The sequence below is a fragment of the Tachypleus tridentatus genome, chromosome 10, assembly GCF_004210375.1.
Source record: "Tachypleus tridentatus isolate NWPU-2018 chromosome 10, ASM421037v1, whole genome shotgun sequence".
In the NCBI taxonomy this organism is placed as follows: Eukaryota; Metazoa; Arthropoda; class Merostomata; order Xiphosura; family Limulidae; genus Tachypleus; species Tachypleus tridentatus.
The window spans coordinates 142,857,512-142,879,311 of record NC_134834.1 but is presented as its reverse complement, the minus strand read 5'-3'; the positions used below and the strand labels follow the sequence as shown (position 1 = coordinate 142,879,311).

At 35.9% G+C, this 21,800-nt stretch overlaps 1 protein-coding gene across 3 annotated transcripts in view; it reads left to right on the top strand.

Moving 5' to 3' along the window:
- The window catches only part of LOC143230490 (uncharacterized), an 87,832-nt gene that overhangs the window by 55,936 nt on the left and 10,096 nt on the right, over positions 1-21,800 (top strand). Inside the window, exons 3-8 of one of the 3 annotated variants that reach the window (XM_076464166.1) lie at positions 504-572; positions 1,174-1,272; positions 5,612-5,708; positions 7,295-7,378; positions 15,973-16,086; positions 16,837-17,031. In XM_076464166.1, the coding sequence (XP_076320281.1) occupies positions 504-572; positions 1,174-1,272; positions 5,612-5,708; positions 7,295-7,378; positions 15,973-16,086; positions 16,837-17,031 (658 nt within the window). The remainder of the gene's footprint in view (positions 1-503; positions 573-1,173; positions 1,273-5,611; positions 5,709-7,294; positions 7,379-15,972; positions 16,087-16,836; positions 17,032-21,800) is intronic. The other 2 variants (XM_076464168.1, XM_076464167.1) reach the window with 2 other exon arrangements.

The window sequence follows — 21,800 nt, the reverse complement described above, 5'->3', positions numbered from 1 at the left end:
CAAGAGGTCCTTATCTCCCACCCCACAAAAATTATGACATTTGCCTGTAGTACCTAAGCAGATGTGTCCCATTTTGTCCTATTAGTTTGCAGGTTGGAATATAAACACAATTTCAACCATTACTTTCATGGGATCCTGAGAAGAGGCGAAATTCACAAGTTTGAGGTTAGCAAACGTAGAAATGTGATACTCAACCATATTGTACCTTGGTGCCCCTTCAAGCATTTTTTAAATCTTCCTTGTTACCCCTTTCAAAGGAAGATTTGCTATATAGATAAGGAGATCCCCTAAGCCACCCTGGGTCTGCCTTCCCAGTTTGGTCAACATTATTCTTGTGATGTAATATCTTATTTTTAGTGATGTCTTTGAATATCCATACCATTTTTGTGTTGTAAATGTACATATCATTACTGTAATGTAGATACTAATGCTATTCATCTAATGTAAATATCATATATTTAGGAGTGTATTTATGGAAATCAACTGCTTTTTGCTTATGGCAGGGATCTTATTGGGCAATTGACCACAACCCTTTAAACAGTCTACCAAAGAAGAAGAAACTGAGTGATAGAGTAAGTTACAAATAATTCTAAAGTTTCTGTGGACATATGAGTAGAGTTATTAAATAGACCAATCAGGAGTGGCATTTTGCTCAGTAGTTAAGCATATAAGTGTACCTTTATTTCTTCACAAGGATTCCTTTGGTAATATTCTAAGTACTACTTTCGGAACAAATAGAATATTAGTGTGACAAATAATTAGTGACAAGTAAGCCCAAAAAATGAATTAGTTTTATAAATAAGAGAAATCTAATCAGCTTTCTACAATATTTATCAGAAAGATTTGAAAAGAGTATTTTTGTTAACTAATATTTTCTCTTAAAATATTTCCATTATACTAAAAGTTTAACTGCTTCTAAGTTCTACTGATATATTAGTTTATATTTATGGAATGAATAAATAGTTGTAAATTGTTTCTGTTTATGAAATATTAATAGAAGTTTGTCTGTTTACATAGTTTTAAACTTTTTAATAAATATTATTATTTCTCTTGATTTTTTTACACTATGTTCAAGAAACTGGACTAAACTCACCAATATACATATAAAAGCTATGTACAATGTTGTTTGCTGGTGTTAAGGGACATTTCAATATGTGATTGTTTCTCATTCAGATAAGTCCATACAACCCAGAAATTAATTGTATTAGTAGTGTTCCCACCCAGTCCCAGTTGATCGTTTCACTGCCCTTACCTAGTCAAATCAACCTTCAGGTAAGTACACTTTTCAACTGTCTTTAGTACACAATATTGTAAAATATAAACTAATTAATCTGGTAACTTTTCAATGAAGAAACAAAGATGTTTTAAAGAAATTGATTAGATGAAATTGAAAATGATTTTTGATAATTTGGAGATTCATTATTAAAACACATTTAGAAAGCAACAAAATAAAATATTTTTAAAGTGCTAACTAGGAGAACTTTATTGGCTTAAAATTAGCTAAAAAACCATATTTTGTTTCTTTAAAAAATGGACTGTAAAAATGTATAGATAGAACATAACATTTTTGGACAACATTGGACCTATTAGTCCATCTCAACTGTTCCATCCTCGTAATTAAATTAAAATAATTAAAACAAACCCCTTAAAGCCAGTCTTTATCATTCATATACTTATTAAGCTTTTTCTTAAACTCATTTAGATTTTAATGCCTCTATAATGTCTGAAGACAACACATTGAAAAGGCCAACCTCCCTGTTAGAAAAATGAAAGTGTCTTAGCTGAAGATGTCTCCTACTCTGCCAAAACTTGTATTTTTGTCTTACTATTCTTGTTATTAAATATAATAAAAAATTATGCATCAACATCACCCATTCCCTTTAAAATCTTAAACACCTCAGTAAGATCCCCCCAACCTGTCTTTTTTTCAAGAGAACACATTTGAGAGATTTCAGCCTCTCGACATATGACAACCCCTCCATCTCAAGCACCATTCTAGTAACTCTTCTCTAAACCCTTTCCAACAATTCAATGCTTTTCCTAATGTAAGGAACCTAAGAATGAACACAGTATTCCAAATGTGGCCTAACCAGTGACCTATACAATAAAATTATAATCTCTTTAGACATTTAATATTTCTGTATGCACAACCTAAAATCCTATTTGCCCTATCACTAGCAAGAACATACTGCTTGGGAGCCTTTAGAGCAGTGGTTCTTAACCTTGTTGGAGGTACTGAACCCCGGAAGTTTTGTACTTGCATTCACTGAACCCTTCGTAATTGGAAAAATAAAATATGATTTTCTCAAATTCAAAACATAAGTAGATATTTTATTAGTGCACAAAATTAACCATGCATCAGTTGCACACAATATTACTGTGTTCAAAGAACAAAACCAACAAAACATGAATTTCACACATAAACAAAAACATAACTCAATGAATATTTACTGCAAATCAATGTGTCTTTTGCTGTTGCCTTTCAGAGACAAGTTCCGAAATGCGCGGCTTCACCGTGGCAAGTGCCACTCTCATATCATTTTGCAACAAAGTCTGTTCCTTTTCTTCATTTTCATGTCTACCATCCTCGAAAAGGATTGCTTACAAAGATACGTTGTAACAAACGGTATGAGTATCTCAAGGGTTTTCTTAGCAATAAGAGGTTACCCTATAATTTAGTGACACCAAAATGTTGAGAGCATTGTTATTCTGAAAAGTTGTTGTTCAACCTGGCTCTGCTGAAGTTCAATGACTTTGTAGAGGTATTCATCATTGACTTCTGCTGTTGCAACACAAAACGTGAATGGCTGTCTCACCCATGCTGGATATGACTCTCTCGTGGGGAAGTATCTGTCAAGAGACTTTGCAAGCTCATCTAAGTGCATGACAATTGCTTGCTTCAGTTCCCCGGGTGCAGAGATATCTCAGATTTCAGTCACATCTTTGATCTTACTTACATAGCCGTCCAACAGGGGAAAGTTTGCGAAGTTATCATTATCTGTTCGTCGTTTCCATAATGGTAGCTTTTTTTGAAAAGCCTTCAGGTTTTCTTCCCTTCGATGATGTTGACTCCACTGCCCTGCATCTGTTGATTGAGATGATTGAGAGCATTGAAGATATCGGCCATGTATGCCAAAAGGAGAATAAACTCAGATTTTTTGAAACAATCTGCATGACAATGTTGGTGCTCTTGCAAAAACATGGCTAATTCCACATGCATGGCAAAAACATGATTCAGCACCTTTCCCCAGGATAACCACCGAACGTTAGAATGGTACAGAAGTACTTTGAATTCAGAGCTCATTTCATTACACAGCTCTTTGAAGATGCAGTGCTTCAGGGCACTATTTTGCACAAAGTTCACACATTCCACTACAATTTTTAATACTTCTGCCAGTTTTGAAGGCAAGGTTTTTGTTGCCAACGCAGCAACCATATGCCACAAAAGATCATTGTCTCTGAAGAGGTCATCCAGAAGTTTCTTAATGTCGGCTGCCTTAGTTGTTGTGGTTGTAAGAGGCTTACAAAATAAAAAATCTTCTTTTATCTCGTTGTTCTTCACAAAACTCACAAATACAACAAGCTGGCTTAGATTGGAGACGTCGGTGGTCTCGTCGAGTTGAAGGCTGAATTTTGCTGGGCTTGAAACCAGATCTGCAACTACTTAATCCAAGATGTCATTGCTCATGTCATCTATTCTGCTGCTGATGGTGTCATTTGAAAGAGGAATTTGGGATAAGTTATTTTCAGCAGCTTTTCCCAACATGATATTTGCCATCTTCAACACAGCTGGTTTTATGAGTGCTTCACCAATGGTGTGTGGTTTGCCCTGCTTTGCAATCAAGTACACAACTTCATATGATTCTGTGAGGATCGGTTTGTCAATGGGTACAAAGCCAAGAACAGGCAAAGTACCCTTTTCATCGAACCTGGCTCTCTTTACGTTGAATTCAGCAAGCGTTGTGTTCTTGTATTTCCCATCTCCATGCAGCTTTAGGGAGTGTTCTCTTAATTTTGCTCAACTTGGCATTTCAAATCATGCATTGAGAACACTGACTCCCATCATGTTCCATTGTACACGTGAATCCATATTGTACGTATTCATCTGACCACCTTCTGTTTTTGCTCCACATAGTTAGTATGAAGGGATTGAAAGGTTAGTAGAAAAATCGCAAACAATGCACAATTAATACAGTCACAAGTCGACTGCTGAGCACAAAGTTTCCTGCAGCACAGATATTAAGGCCAAGTGATGTGGCGTGATCAGCTGCAGCCAGTGATGGCCAATTGGAGCATTACATCACGAATCATACAAGTGGGGTGAATGGATTGGACACACACACAGTGTGTGTGTCTTGACCTCTGCTGAGCCCCTGAGACTAAACTCATCGAACCTCTGGGGTTCGATTGAACCCAGGTTAAGAACCACTACTTTAGAGACTGATTAACTATAACACCAAGGTCCCTTTTTTTATAACAATGTTAGGGTTATTCCCATTCAAATTATACTTATAATTTCAATTATGATAGCCCACATGTGTTATGGTTACATTTATTATAATTAAACCTATCTGCTATTTATTTGTCTATTACCTTCAATGTCTTTCAGAAATTATTAATTGTGTTATTTAATGTTATATAAACAGCCACAGATCTAGTGCAGGTTCCCTGTACTGTATTCTTCAGTATTATATATACAGGCTAGAATCTAATGGGGTTCCAGGCAATCGAGACGTTTTTATGCTATCATGTAGTATCAAAAAAGAAACAGTAAATGTCAATGTTTCTATTTGATTGGTAACTGATTATTTCTATGCAAATACAACAACATTAACTTTAATTAATTAGGAATTCATATTTCATTAAGAAGAACATGGTAAGTGTTTGTCTTAGCTTTTTCCAGGCACTCTAGCAATGTGTCCAGACCAATAATTTTGTTTTCATCAAAGTTATTTGATTAGAGCATCTGCAGCTCTTATGACATAGACTTGAATCAAAATTGATTTTTTGTTGTTTAGAAATTAGAATTATCATAAGGTTAAAGCCAGTCAGTTCATTTATTATAAAAAATTACTAATTGCCCAGTTCTAACCATGGATTACATCCATGCTAGAATATTCAAATCTGCTTCTAGTGTAATATTACTCCAGGTATGCAATTCTGAGAGGTTATTGTATTAAAGTTTATCAATGTTCATATATATATATTAATAAAACTAAATAAATAATAAGCAGCACAAAAGAAAGTTTATACCAGGAGAAAGATGAACCTTAAACAGGATAAACATAAACCCTTGATAATAATAAAAAAAAAAAAAAATTTAGATTAAAACTTAAACCTTTTCCAAAATATAGGTTTATATACAGCAACAAAATGACAACATTAACCCTAAGTCATATGGTGAATAAATATAAAATGTTAATATAATAGTAATAGTTTTGTATAGCCTCACCTACTGGTATTGTAGATATACAAATACTTGTAATTTTAGAGAGAAGTGAGTTAATTCCTTATTTTCTAAAACTATATACCATATACAGTAATTATTTATTAGAATATTGTAAATTGTTTATTTGAAACTAAATTTTTTTATTTATTTCTCTTTCCATAGACTCCTTTAAGGGTTGAAAGAGGTGAAAAGCCAAACCTTCATGGTCTGAGCGAGCCCTTCTTAACTTTGTATAAAAATGTATGTGATGTTGAAGAAGGTAAATATCTAAATATGTATGAAAGTAAATAATAATAAATGTTCTCTTTATGTTGTTGTAATTGAAAAGAGCAGGTTTCATGCTTTTACATTATTATTTGTTTTGTTGTGTGATAGGATAGTTTGATTGAACTAAATACTCTTTAATGCTACTTGGTTGTAATGAGTGAGTTAGTGAATCTGTTAGAAAAGTTCATGACTTAGTGAATCAGATGAGTTAATATATCTTTGGTACATGGAACAAAAAAGATTTGATTTTTTGATTTAACATTTTTTTAGTGTTCTAAAGAATGAACATATCTCCACTGTAATATTCAAGTTGTTCAGTTAATCCATTGTTTTTTCTATTTGACTTATTTTTGCACATTGCTCATTCGTATTCAGTTTTGATTCTGATCATTCAACCTCTTTCACAGACCATACAATTAGATAATTGTTTGTTTACTGTAACTTTTAATAAACTGATATTTCAATCAATACATGTTTTACCTTCACACATTTCTCAGTAATGTGTTATTAATTAGTAATTACTCCTTTTATTAGGTAACATTTGATCAGTAATATTTCAAAAAGTACAAATTTTACCCCATAACATGTTACTGATATTTCAATGATTGTGTTGTTCACCTTATAAATATTTACTGAGATGAGTTAGTCAGTAAATACACCTGTTAAATACCAATGTTTCAATTACTACATAGTTTTTTAATTATAACATGAAAATCACTTCACTCTTGGACTAGTAACAAAATTGGCTTCATATGTTCTCAAACAAATCTAAAAAAGTTTATCTAAAAAGTTTATACCAGGAGAAAGATGAAGAATAGTTTTTTAATTATAACATGAAAATCACTTCACTCTTGAACTAGTAACAAAATTAGCTTCATATGTTCTCAAACAAATCTTTAAAAATAATACTTTAATAAAATATCTGTTTTCTTTCTTGTACAGAACATTTCCATTCTTTACCAAAAGTCTATAAAATTTTGTAAAGGTACACATAATGGATTATAGTTTATGGTATAAATACTTGGTTCATATATAATATACTGAGCCCATTGTGAAAGGGTTAACTTGCAATTGAAATTTATTAGTGTATAAGATTTGCTTGGACAACTTTCCTGGGTAATTGTTTAGTGTGGTAAGACTTTGATTCACTTCAGCTTTCCATTCAACAACTATGTAGGCTTTTTTATACTGACCTTTCAACTATATAACTGTTTATTTGTATTCTCAAGATGGCTGGTATGGGTATTAAACTTTAATTAAAATAAAGTACAGAACAATGTTTTGACCTTTTTTGGTTATCTTCAGGCCGAAACATTGTTCTGTACTTTATTTTAATTAAAGTTTTAATGTTCATACCAGCCATCTTGAGATTACATTTTCACTTCAAGTGGGTTTCATAAATGTTTTTTTTTTTAATGCTTTATGAAAACATATAATATTTTGTAAAGATAATTCTGTGATTGTTTTATGGAAAAAAATACTGTTTGGTAAGTTAATAAATAAATTAATTTGTCAATTACTTACATCGTGTTTATTTTCAAAATATTGTCATAAGTTTATTGTAATTTTATTTGTTAGATCAGAATTTAGAGAGTGATTTTGGTTTCACCTCCACTGCAATACAAGGTCGCCCAGAGAAGAACTCAGCATGTTTTGTATCTGGTACTAAAAGTATTTTTCTTATGTAAAATTAAAATGCTATGAATATTTTAAACATTTTTATTAATAACATAGATAGTTTGTAGCACACAATTGCTACATATATTAGTAAAATGTACAACATCCAGCCAACAATTCATAAGAATTTGAAATATACAGAACAACCTTTAGGACAGAGATATCTTCTAGGAAAAAAATTTTTCATGGGAAAACAATTTAGAAACACTGAAAGGGCAATATTGTAGAAACACATTCACAGAACAATACTATAGAAACATGTGCACAAGACAACTGTATTGAAACATGTTCACAAGATAGCATTACAGACAATGCTACAGAAATATATTCACAGTACAGTTTTACAGAAGCATATTTATGACATCACTAAAGAAACATGTTTACAGGACACCATTTTATGCAAGAGAGAAGTTCATGTTAAACCAGTGTATATCAATCATTGTGAGTAAGTATAACTGAGAATAACGAATGATAAATGTACTATACAATGATATGAATAATTGAGACTGAAAAAGACACAATAATGACTAAAAACTTAAACATTCAGTTTAAACTAGAACTGACAGACTATTTAATAACAAAACCAAACCCAAATAGCCTAGTATACTTGAAATGTATTACATGTATTTCACTCCTTGTGTAAACTAAAAATTTTCAGAAATTACAAACATTTGATTCACAACAAAAAATAGATAAAAGAATATAGATTATTTGTGGTTGTTTTAGAAGGAACAGGCACATAATAAAAGGTAATAATAATTGTTTATTGTTCTGAGCAGAATTTGTCTTAAAATCAATGGTGAGTATAGTCATTTAATTAAACCACTTGCACGATAACATTTTATTCTTATGAATTTTATTTTCTGGATTACGTCCTAATAAATACTTTTAATTAACAATAAAACATTTGCATGTAGAGCAGTATTATCCAGATAAGATTCATAATATGTCTAAAAGAATTCAATTTAAAGTGATCAAATTCTATCCTTCCCAATGGAGACCAATCTCTCTCACGGTTTTTAAGTTCATTAGTACAAAATGTGTTCCATCAGAATAGATCAATCATCTAGCTGTGACACATGGGTTATTACCAAAGTTGTCTGCAGTCCAGACTTTTTATTCCCTTATTTTAATGTTTATGTGCTTATGGTTGTTTTTGCTTTGCTTTAATTTATGTGAACAAATGTCCTTCAGAAACAATAAATTATGCATATATATATGTGTGTGTGTGTGTGTTCTTGTCTTGATGTAAGTGGTTAACTATATTTATTACTTTAATCTCAAGAAGGTGTGTCTTGGAAGTAATATGTTCTATAGTTTCTTTGTACTGATTGCATCCCCTCATACTTCAAGTCACTCCTGTTTGATTCAAATATGATTAGAAATTAATCTTTCTAAAATGGGTTAATACTTTCATTATCACTTTTTTATTCATAGCAGGAGTATTTTATATGTTGGTAATGTCTGTTCTATTCACAGCAGGAGTATTTTGGGTGTAGTTCATAATGTCTTTTCTATTCACAGTAGGAGTATTTTGGGTGGAGTTCATAATGTCTTTTCTATTCACAGCAGGAGTATTTTGGGTGGAGTTCATAATGTCTTTTCTATTCCCCTCGGTGTGGATTCCTGTACGTGGTGAGGGGACCTCCCAGAGAAAGTTCTGTTCTATCTGGTTACCTTCTCTGGGATCTAAACATCCACCCACGTGTATGCCGTGCGTGGCGACCCGTGAAGGGGAGGAGAGGATCCTGGTGGTTCAGGGATCCAACCCTAACACACCACTTTGGCCTCGAATTCCTGTAGGCGGGCGGCCTTTGGGTGGCCCCCCTTGGGTCAATCGGCTGGTCCACTTGGGCTAGAGTCAATCAAGTACCAGTGTTGGAAGTTCTCAACGGGTGTTGTGGACATTGTGCCTGATGCTGGTGTTTGGGTATAGTACTCACGAAACCCTGGCGTTGCTGCATTGTCCTTGCATGACTTTGTAGTGCGTCCCCTTGTAGGCCTCCATGGTGGGTGGGGTCAGTGGGTACCGAAACCTTTTCTTTTTCCTATGGATCCTCCAAAAAATGTAAATAAAATGTACTCAGAACAGCAATCTTCAACATCAGTAACACACATACCTCATTTTCTTATATTACATTCTCTTTCGGAAAAACCTTTAGGGCAAATGTCCCCTTTTTTTATTCAAAAGGGACTAGAGGGACTTGCTGGCTCTCCAAAGTCAGTAAAGAAACTTCGATCTGGTGACATATTGGTTGAAACATCCACATCCCAACACAGTGAACTCCTCTTGAATTCAAAGGCAATTGGGGATACACCTATTGAGGTTACACCCCATGCTACCTTGAATTCTTCACGAGGAGTTATCGTTGAAAGGGATTTGAAGAACGTTCCCGAATCAGAGATTCTCGCTGGTCTCTCCACTCAAGGAGTTTCTGCAGTGAGGCGCATCTCCACTCGCGAAGATGGAATTACACTGACAACAAATACCCTCGTTTTAACATTTACTTCACCACGTGCACCTGCCACCATCAAGGCAGGTTATCTCATTTGCAGGGTTCGGCCATACATACCAAACCCTCTTCGATGTTTCCAATGTCAGAGATTCAGCCACTCAAAGACATCTTGTCGTGGTTCCCTGACATGTGGTCATTGTGGAGGCAAGGACCACAATACCTATGACTGTGACATGAACCCACATTGCGTAAACTGCAATGGTTCTCACCCATCTTACTTTCATTCTTGCCCAAAATGGTTGGAGGAAAAAAGAGGTGCAGCATTTGAAAACGACACATAACATTAGTTATCCTGAGGCTCGGAAATTGCTGTCCACAACTCCATCTCGGACATATGCTGCTGCACTTCATTCCACAACTACAGTGGGAGTGCAGACAGATCTCTCTGTGCCTCCAAGAGAATCGTTTTCAAAACAAATGAAAAGCCTTTTGACCTCCGTAGTTAAAATGGTTGATGAATCGACATCAACACCCATCTCTGTTCCTCCCATACCTTCCAACAAACCTCAAGATCCATGTCTTTCAGTTTCAAATACAGGCATTTCTTCTGATACATCTTTTTCTCCCACCACAAGAGACAAAACAATTATTCGTTTGCGTCCTCAGTCACCGGATTCCCCTTCCAATAACAAAAACCTACCCACCCGACCCAGAGCAGGATCCATGGAGGTTGATAGACCTCCTCCGACTAAAGACAGTAAAGAAAAAAGACGTGGTCATAAACCAAAGGGTTCTCCAGCCACTTAACCTACTTGTTCTTAAAAATGGCCACCTTGATACAATGGAACTGTCGAGGTTTACGTTCTAATCTGGATGATATCAAAACGCTGATTGCTTCCTACCATCCTGTTTGTCTTTCTTTACAAGAAACATTTCTCAAAACTACTGATACTGTCTCCATTCGGCAGTTTTCCCTGTACAGAAATGACAGGTTGTGTGATGGTCGAGTACATGGAGGGGTGGCACTGTTGGTTGATCAGCACGTGCCCACCCTGTCTTTGTCACTCAACACACCCTTGGAGGCTGTAGCCATCCATGTTTCCTTGGGTCATACCATCACTGTTTGTTCTCTGTACCTGTCCTCTGGAGAGACATATGATCAATCAGATCTTGATGCTCTCGTTGAACAGTTGCCATCTCCATTTCTAATCCTAGGGAATTTTAATGGACATCATCCCCTCTGGGGGAAGTGCTATTATTGATGGGAAGGGCCGATCTGTAGAGCGGATGCTCTCTGATCACAATCTTTCTCTTTTCAATACTGGTTCTTCCACTTACTTTCATGCACCTAGTCAGTCCTTTACCGCTATTGATCTCTCAGTTTGCTCCCCTTCATTATTCTCCCATTTTTCATGGAGGGTTGACAGTAATCCACTAGGCAGTGATCATTTTCCGATCCTTTTGAGAGAGACTGACCGTGGTCGATGCCACCCTACCCGCGTGCCCTGGTGGAAGCTGGATCAGGCAGACTGGTCCACTTTCACTGCTCTCGCAGAACTTGATCCTGCCATCGTAAATCAGCCATCAATAGACGACTGTGTAGCAGCGGCAACTGACTATATTACACATGCAGCTGCTCAGTGTATTCCTAAAACCTCGACATGTTTTCCACAATATCCTCGTTTGTAGTGGAATCCTGCTTGCCACTTAGCACGGAAGGCTCAAAAGCGGGCCTGGGATACTTTTCATAGATATCCCACACTTTCAAACCGGGTTGCTTTCCATTGGGGCCGTGCACATGCTAGGTGGGTAAGATGTCAAAACCAGAAGGAATCTTGGATTAAGTTCACAACCAGCATATCTTCTACCACCAGTTCCAAGATCACATGGGACAGGATTCGAAAGGTTAATGGGCACTACAATTCTGTCCCCCTCTCGATCTTACTCTCTGATGGTCAGGAGGTGACTGATGTCCAGAGCATCACTGATACTCTGGGTGAAAGCTTTTGCTGGGTATCTAGCACTTCTGCTTGTTCCTCCACCTTCTTGGCCATCAAGACTTGGGCAGAGCGTTCAACTCTTTCCTTTCGAACTGACTGTTTCTTTGACTATAATTGTCCCTTTACACTGGTGGAACTGAAAATTGCCCTTCATTGGTCTGCCAGTACATCTATTGGACCTGATGATGTTCATTATGACATGCTGCACCATCTATCCCCTGCTTCTCTTGATGTCCTTCTGATTGTTTTCAACCGGATATGGCAGGAGAATGTTTTTCCTGATGCCTGGTGCCAGGCTATTATTTTACCTTTCTCTAAGCCAGGGAAAGATCCCAAGATTCCTTCAAACTACCTTCCAATTGCTTTGACGAGCTGTCTCTGTAAGACCTTAGAAAGGTAGTTAATGCTCGTCTTGTTTGGTTCCTCAAATCAAACAACCTCCTCTCGCCCACCCAGTGTTGGTTCCGTCGACAGCACTCCACCACAGACCACCTAATTCGTCTTGAAACATCTATCAGAAAAGCCTTTCTCAACCGCCAACATCTTGTATCAATATTCTTTGACATAGAGAAGGCTTACGACACAACAGAGAGGTATGGCGTTTTGCGAGACCTCCATACATATGGGTTATGTGGCCATCTACCCATGTTTATTAAAATTTTTTTAATGGACAGGAGATTCCAAGTTCGTGTGGGTTTGACACTTTCTCGTTCTTTTGTACAGGAACTTGGAGTCCCTCAAGGCTGTGTATTGAGTGTTACACTCTTCAGTATAAAGATAAATGCCATCACTGAACAACTCCCTCTCACTGTTGGAATGGGCTGTATGTCAACGACTTTCACATCTCATGTCAGTCATCAAACATGAGATATATTGAGCGGCAACTACAAACTGCCCTCAATTGTGTACGGAAGTGGACTCTGGCGAACGACTTTAATTTCTCTCTCTCCAAAACTGTATGCATGCACTTTTGTCGTCAACGGGGTATTCACCCTGATCCTGAACTTCATATCGGTGAAGTTTTGCTGACAGTGGTCCCGGAGACCAAGTTCTTGGGGCTTATCTTTGATCGTAAACTGATCTTTATACCACACTTAAAGCAGCTTTGGGTCAAATGCACAAGAGCACTGAACATCCTCTGTGTTCTCTCTTCTACCAGTTTGGGGGCAGATCGCTGTTCAATGTTAAAGGTATATCGTGCTCTTATTAGATCGAAACTTGATTATGGCTCTGCCAGACCCTCGGCCTTAAAGATGCTGGACCCCATTCATCACCAAGGACTTCGACTCTGCACTGGGGCTTTCCATACCTCTCCAGTTCAAAGTATATACATTGAATCTCATGAACCTTCTCTACACCTTTGCTGTTTGCAACTATCTTTACAATATACTTCGAAACTTCATTCCTTACCAAAGCATCCCACCTGGAAATGTGTTTTCCTTCCTCGGTGGGCAGTACTTTTTCAGAACAGACGATCTGTCATTGCTCCGTTTGGCCTTTGCATCCAGGTGCAATTGGATGAATAGGGTCTGTCCTTGGATAACATTGCAGATTCCACAGGTTTGGCCCATCCCACCATGGCTTATTACAGCCCCCAAATGTGACCTTTCTTTCAGTCACCTAAAAAAGGCAGATACTCCAGATTGGAAGTACCGTCTTTTATTTAATGAACATCTTTTGAACAATCATTCTGTTCCCATTTATACAGATGGTTCCAAATCAGGTAATTCAGTGGGCTCTGCTATGGTTTGCTGTGGTTCAGTGGTTGCTTGCAGAATCCCCTCTACAGCTTCTGTGTTCACTGCTGAACTGTATGCCATATCTCTTGCCCTGGATCATATTGCAGCTGAGCAGTAGTCCAACTGCACTATTTATACTGATTCGCTTACACATTAGCTCACATCCTATTTTCGCTGATATTCGAAACCAACTGGCCCATTTCTCATTAGCAGCTACTTCAATCCAGTTTTTCTGGATACCAGGCCATGTTGGTATTCGCGGGAACGAGCTTGCAGACATGGCAGCTAAATATGTCTGCTTCAGCACCATCACTCCTATGCCTATTCCATACATGGACTATGGTGTTGTCTTCAAGGCTCGGCTCCGTGCCAGCTGGCAGTCCACTTGGAGTGAGCAACGTGACAACAAACTTTTTCAAATCAAACCCAAAATTGGACTTTGGCCATCTAGCTTCCGTAAAGTTCGAAAGGAGGAAGTTGTTCTCACTAGGCTACGCTTTGGTCACAGTTTTTTAACTCATCATTTTCTTTTATCTGGAACTGATGCACCAATGTGTAGTTTGTGTAACACTCAAATCACTATCAGCCACGTTTTACTTTCTTGCCATCGTTACAATTCTCAACAACGGCAATATTTTAAACATATTTTTTCCCAGGGTCAGTCTGTAACATTGGACAGAGTTATTGGTGATGGTGACTCTGTCCACCTTGATAATGTTTAAAAAGATTAATGGCCATTAAAAAATTAAAATCTCATTTAAGTGTTGCATATTTATTCATTACACCTTTTTAATTGTGGTTCCTTTTTTACAGTTTTAATCTCTCTCATTCAATTTGACATTGGACAATGGCCAGAACATTAAATAACTCGACACCAGGACTGGAAAGACCAACTTCAGGTGACTAACGCTACTGTTTGAACTATCCGTTTGAACTGCTCGTTAGTTGTCCTGGCGAGTTGTTATTATACTTTTGCTGCATATCTTTTTAGTACTGGCCATATTGACTCATAACCCGGAACCAGGACTGGAAAGACCAACTTCAGGTGACTGACGGTGGTTTTTATACTTACCTGTTAGTCTTCCTGGCGGGTTATGATCATTACCATTCTGCTACAGGTAGTCCTTTACAACTTTGTTGACTGGATGTCAACATTGGTTTTTACGCCATTTTCTGTTTTAATTGCCGTTTTGCTTTTATCTTCAATTACTTTTACAAATTTTACTCCATTTACTTGACTTTTATCTTTTTACTGGACATTTGGCTACTCATTATTATGATTTTGCGGAGTGTCTTTTAAAACTTTTATTCTTTTACATTTTGATAATAGGTGCTATGACACATAACCCGGAACCAGGACTGGAAAGGCCAACTTCAGGTAATTGACGGTGGTTCTTGAGCTTACCTGTTAGTCTTCCTGGCGGGTTATGATCATTACCATTTTGCTAGAGTAAATATTTTACAACTTTGTTGACTGGATGTCACCATTGGTTTTTACACCATTTTCTGTTTTAATTGTTGTTTTGTTTTTACCTTCATTTACTTTTACAAATTTTACAGCAGGAGTATTTCAGGTGTAGTTGATAATCCCTGTTCTATTCACAGCAGGAGTATTTCAGGTGTAGTTGATAATCCCTGTTCTATTCACAGCAGGAGTATTTCAGGTGTAGTTGATAATCCCTGTTCTATTTACAGCAGGCATATTTTAGGTGTAGTTTATAATCTCTATTCTATTTGCAGCAGGAGTATTTTAGGTGTAGTTGATAATCTCTGTTCTATTTGCAGCAAGAGTATTTTAGGTGTAGTTGATAATGTCTGTTCTATTCACAGCAGGAGTGTCTCAGGTGTACTTGATAATGTCTGTTCTATTCACTGCAGGAGTATGATTTTTTGCAACCAATAAATGTCATATTTTTTTGTTTCACAAACATCCATTCATAAGTGATAGCACAGTTTGTTTTTTCTAGTTTGAGAAATATTTGTTTAAACATATAAACATTATAATGTAGAAAGTTGGTGCTTACACAAAGATGTCCACTAATTTGTATTTAATGTAAGTTCCAAAAAGTGTAACATAAAACAATATTTCACAACTTAAAAGACTAGCTGTTAGAACCTATCTTAACTAAAATCTTTTTTTAAAGTATGTTTCACAACTTAAAAAACTGGCTGTTAGAGCTTATTGTGACTAAAACATTGTTTTAAATTATGTTTCACAACTTAAACAATTGGCTGTTAGAGCTTATCTTGACTGAGACATTGTTTTTACATAAATATAGGTCAACACTCAACTGTCATGTTTTTCTTGGCTGTTCTTGTTTTGACAAAGGTTATTTTTGATTAATATATTCAAACTACTCATTAGACATGTTACATATATTTAGACATGAACAGAATTCCAAATGCCCTCTCTCCAGAAGAGGGAGATTTGTTGAAGGAATCAGCCAAAGGTACTGGAAATGGAAGTCTTCAGGATATTGATATGTCACAATTTCAAGGTAAATTGCCTTATATATAGGAGGCAGATTAGAAAATACATTGTACAATTCCAATACTTGGTTCTCTGTATTCCTTAGTTTCAACAGCAGTTAATTAATGTTTTAGTTTCGATCCTACTTGCACTTAATTATTTTTATTTTTTATTTTATAATAGTGCTGAACCTAGCAATAAAACATTTGTATCTAGGACTGAAGTAAAGGCAGTAAAAGCACCATAAAGACAATATTTTTAGTCATAAATATCATATTGCTTCTTTTTTGTTTTGTTTTTTCTCATCCAATATTTTAGACTTTAATAATTATTTCTTCCATATCTATAGTTTCATTACTGTAGTAATTTAGAGACTAGAAATACAAATATTTTATAAACTGTGAATGCTTCATGAGGTTTCAATAAAACTTGTGGCTCCTCAAAAATTATACAAATTAATAAATACATTTTTCTGTATAATATTCTCTTCTTTGTTTTTTTTCTAAAATTTTCCTCCTTTGTTCCATAATAAATAATTTTTGCTGTAGAGTTTTTTTTAATTTTTAAAGTGAATGAGAATTTTATTGTTTATACCAAATTATGATCTGAAATAAAGATCATATGAAAACTATTCTCAAGTGTGGAGCATACGATATTAATTAACATATAATAAGATTTAATTCAAATTGCTATTAATTGTTATAATATATACAATGTTCTTAAAGTGTGTTTATTTTACATGTGGGTATATTGTGTTCAGTATATCTTTTTTCAATAGCCATGATGGAAAGTATGAAGTCAATTGACCCAACGAACCAGGAAAAACTAGCTGACCTAGCTTCGTCGATCAATACTTTACTTGGACAAGCTTGTCTTGGATCAGTTGGACCCTTCAACTTTGCTTCATCTTATCCAGGAGCTATACCCATCTCTGTGGCTGGTCTAGAAAATCACCATTTTACTCCAAATCAGGGTTAGTTCTTCATCACTAGTTAATAATTAGAGTCTAGTAATAAAAACATAAACTAGTAACTGCTTGATAATTAGACTTAGATGATTTTATAGACCACTAACAATAATGATGACAGACAAATGATTTGTAAGCCCACCAAGATGGTAAGAAACCCAGGTAAATGTTCAAAGAGCTCACTACTTCAAAGGAGGTAGGAGGGAAATTGATTGAGAGAGAGTGGGGGATCCATATATCAGCCCTTCTCCCAGGTTGGTAAAAGTTCTTTCTCTCTCTGCTGATTTCCATGGCTGTACTGTAAGTACCAACATTCTTATCTTATATTTCAATAATTTAATAAGGACACAGAATATTTCTTCCACCCCATTTCAAAATTAATGAATGTGTGATTTGTCACTTGTTAAACAATTTTAAGAAATTAGTAACACAGGAGTATTTTTGTCATAATCACATACAAATTTAGTACAATTAATAAGAAAGTTAACACTGAAACAGCAAAGATGTGTGCTGCAAAATAAATATTAGGTTGAGGAATAATTTGTGAGCGTTTTTAAATAATTTCATTCAAGCATTACATGCAAGACTATACAATACTTCAATGCATGAACACATTATGCCCAAAACACTTATTATGATACTTTATTTCATGTAATACCTAGGTATATAGTATGCATTGTTGTAAACGAAATTGCAAGAAATTAAATGCGAAAAGCAGATGGTGTCGAAAATGCTCGATTTTGTCCACTTGACATTCCATTTAATGAGCTGAAAATGAAAGCAAAAATTAAAGACATATGAAAATCAAACACACCATCTATTAGAGCAAAAAATTATCTACCAAATGACATGAAATATTTTGCAAAAGCGTTTCATTTATGAATATATTTTTTTTAACTTGAAAAAACACTCATGAATTATTCCTCAACCCAATATATTAAGGTAGTAAGCAACAAAATTTCATCATACATCAGATTAAAGCTATTGTTATTGACTATTGTTTCTCACTTAAGTTATCTATTAGATATGATTATAAATATTCTAATTAATCATGAATCTCAAAATCTAAACATAACATGAAAGAAAGCATTAGTAAAACGAAAATATAAAGACATTAAATTTGGAAGAATTTACACATATTTGAAAAACCCTACATATAGGTAAATGTATGATATTTATAATGTAAAGTAATTGTTAAAGCTACTCAAGATAAATTAACTGAATATCATGTTAACATGTTATAATAATTACATGAATAATACAGTATCTTGATTGTTTCAATAATAAATTGCATTAAAATTTTTAATTTTTTTCTTGAGTTAAGAACGGTCTTTCTTGGTAGACTAAACTTTATATGCAATTTGTTCATCTGAGAATCATCTTATATATTTTACTAGACCTGAATAGTTAGCATTCATGAAATAAAAAGTTGGTGATGCCAAGTTCATTTCATGTATTTAAAATATGTTATATGTTTTTATTTAAAAACAAAACTATTTGTTCGTGTAACCCTGCTGTTGAAGAAACACTAATTTGTTTTTGATTAAAATGTTGCATAGCTATATTTCATGTACTTGTGCAGTGAGAAATTGAACCATTTCACCACCCTTCCATGGATTTTTATTCCCATGTTTTTGTTGTTCACAAGAAAACTGAGGATTGGGGACTAATCATTGATTTATCTCACATCAACTTCTTCATCACACCCTCCAAGTTCACCATGGGATCTTTTCTCACCCTGAGATAGGCATTTTTCCCAAGGTTGTGGATGACAAAAATGGAAAATTATTTTTACCTCCAGGTTCATAGTGTGCCTTACCTTCAGTTTGTCAATCCCAGGATGGCTTACCAATTTTGGGCTTTCTCTTTTGGACTTGCTTGACTTCATACATGTTTTGTAGCATTGTACAGGCTTTTGCTCATCATCTTCAAGCTCTAGGGATGCAATTTCTTAATTACATGGATGACTGGCTCATTCTCACTTATTCAGAACAAGAGTCAGCCACTCTTACTCATCAGTTCCTTTCTGTGGTGGCTCAAGTTGGCTGGTTGATTAAATTTGAAAAGTCCTTCCTTCAATCCACACAACATCTGATACATTTGGGGTTTTCTTATTACACCAATATCAGTCATTATGTATCTCCTCTTTTAAGTTAATGTTCCATGGAACTTTTTAGTTCTCCATGGCCTCTAGGCTCTGTCACTTACAGTTTGCAAGGTTCTGTTGCTTTTGAGGATGTAGTCCTCTATAACTTCACTGGTCTCTTTCAGTCATACCCATATGAGATCTCTTCAGTGGATGTTTCTCAAATAATCAATCTTATTTAGGATTCTCTTTTCATCAACATTTCCTTTCTTTCCTACAAGATGATCTATTATCATGTTTGGACAAAGCTTTATACATCAGAAGACAGGCCACTTCCTCCACTGATGCCAGATATACATCTGTTCAAGGATGGGGGCTTGGATTAATTACCAGGAGGCTTTGATCTGCAGATGAATCTGTTATGTATGTCAATGTTCCTGAACTTCTAGAAGTTCGTTCAGCATTGCATCACTTCCTTCTTCTCGCCTGTCAACGTCTGGTGAGGCACCAAGTCCAGAGATCTGTTTTCAGTTGTTGGATATTTTATATGTACATCACATTAGTCTTATTACATAGTATGTGTTGGCTTCTTTCAATGTAGATTGGGTCATCTTTCATGCCCGAGTCAGACCTGTACCACAGAGTTGACCTTAGATCCACGCGTTTGCAGGGACCTTTCTTATTGATGTTCTTACCAAATGGATGCCTTTTCTATGAGCCACAATACCAAGTTGTTCCTCTTTTGGTCTCCTGTAATGCATCCATAGGCTTTGGCAGTTGATGCCTTCAACCAGGATTGGTCTTATAAATACCTTATGTGTACTTTCCCATTTGATTGCTTCATTGGGTGATTACTTTGGTCCACTTCACTCCCTTTCCTGTCCTCCTAATTACACACTTTTGACCAGCACAACTTTGGTTTTCAAGGTGATAACATCTGTTCTTATTGCCACTTGTCTTTCTTCCACTTTCTTTCCCTCTTCTTCTACCTTGATGCTACATTCCACATCTCAATCTACCCAACCTGCGTGTCTACATGCTTGTCTTTAGTCTGGTCCTTAGCAAGAAGATGTGGTTTCACTCACAGAGTCACCTCCTTGCTAGCTACTTTCATACATACATCTTACATCTTCATGGAAATGTACCAGTGCAAATGGATAGTCATGCACTGTTGGTTTGCTAACAAGGGATTTTCTGTTGACAAGCCTTCATCCATCTGGGTAGAAGAATTTTTTATTTGTCTCTTTGACTGCAGGTCTTCTGTGTCCTCACTTTCCAGATATTGAGAGGTGCACTCTCATACACTAACTGTAGGGTTTTACTTTCCCTGTTCTTAGAGTACTCATGCATTCCTTCCAGATGTGGAGGCCTCACAGGCATCTTGATCTTCCAGATTACAACATTAATGTTATCCTCCATATGATCACTTTACCTCCATTTGAACCATTTTCCTTATGATCATTGTTTCATCTGTCCCTTAAGACATATTTCCCTTTCTTGACCTATGGATGTCAACAGTCTAACTTGTTTGCAAGTGATATTTCACATACATTTTATTGCCCCACTCATCTTCTTCATCCTAATCACTCCTTTCTTCCTAAGATCATGTTGGCTCAGGAGAGTTGTTCCTCCTTTTTTTCTAATTTTCATTCCTTGTGTGTTCCATATTTACCCTTGACTGGACTCTACATTGTTATATTTTATAAGAGCTACCCTCTAGGGTATGCACAATCACCTTTTAAACCAAGATAATCTTCCTCACTTTGTGACCTTTCCCCTTCTATTTTTGTGAATAGGGTTCTCATTTTGATTTTTTGGCCTATTGCTGTTAAATCCAACATCTCATTTTTCCTTTATTCTTGTTATGCATGTGGACCAGTTCCAGTACATTCCACTATCTTTCCTCTGCATCGAGGTTTTGTCTTCCATCTGTGGGATTGTTTCAGTTTTATCCTTGACTGTTCTCTATTCTCTTCTTACAGGGATTTTATTGCTTTTGGATGGTGGTAACATGTACCATGGTTAGAGGAGTTGATTCCCAACAGCATCCTTTCACGACTGGATATCAGTTCCCTGATAGATTGGGGATAATCCTTGTGACATATTGATAAATTGGCATGGGTCTTAATCCCCAATTTTTGGGTTTGAGGTGAAGGCAATATGGTCCTCATCTTACCTTTGCATGGATATTGGTATTTCATGAGGAGGTCTTGGAAGTAGTTGACTTACTGAGTACAAACTGCTACATGCAAGCCACTCTTCACCTCACAGTTTCTGCTATTTTCTTTTTCACACTACACACAGTTGAATAGTATATCTTGTTAAAAGAGGTACAGTTCCTCTCTTTTGATCCTTGGATCTATTTCTCTCAATGTTAGGGGTGTTCTTTTGTATTCCTTCAGGGATGCTTCTTTTGTTCCCTTGCACTGGTCCCTCCTTCTCAATAGGGGAGTCTAGCTAATCTTGTGATAGGAGGTACCATATTGAAAGTTATAATTTTCCTATACTGGAAATCTATTTCTAATTGGCACTTAGTTCCTCTTACACTTCCCAGTATTCCTTCCCTCCCAAATTTTTCAGATGCCAAACTTCAGAGTTATAGTTTGGTAGAGAAATACAGAAGGAGCCACATACATCAAGAGCATTTCATTCTCTTATCAGATATGAAGTGATGCATGATGATTTACTT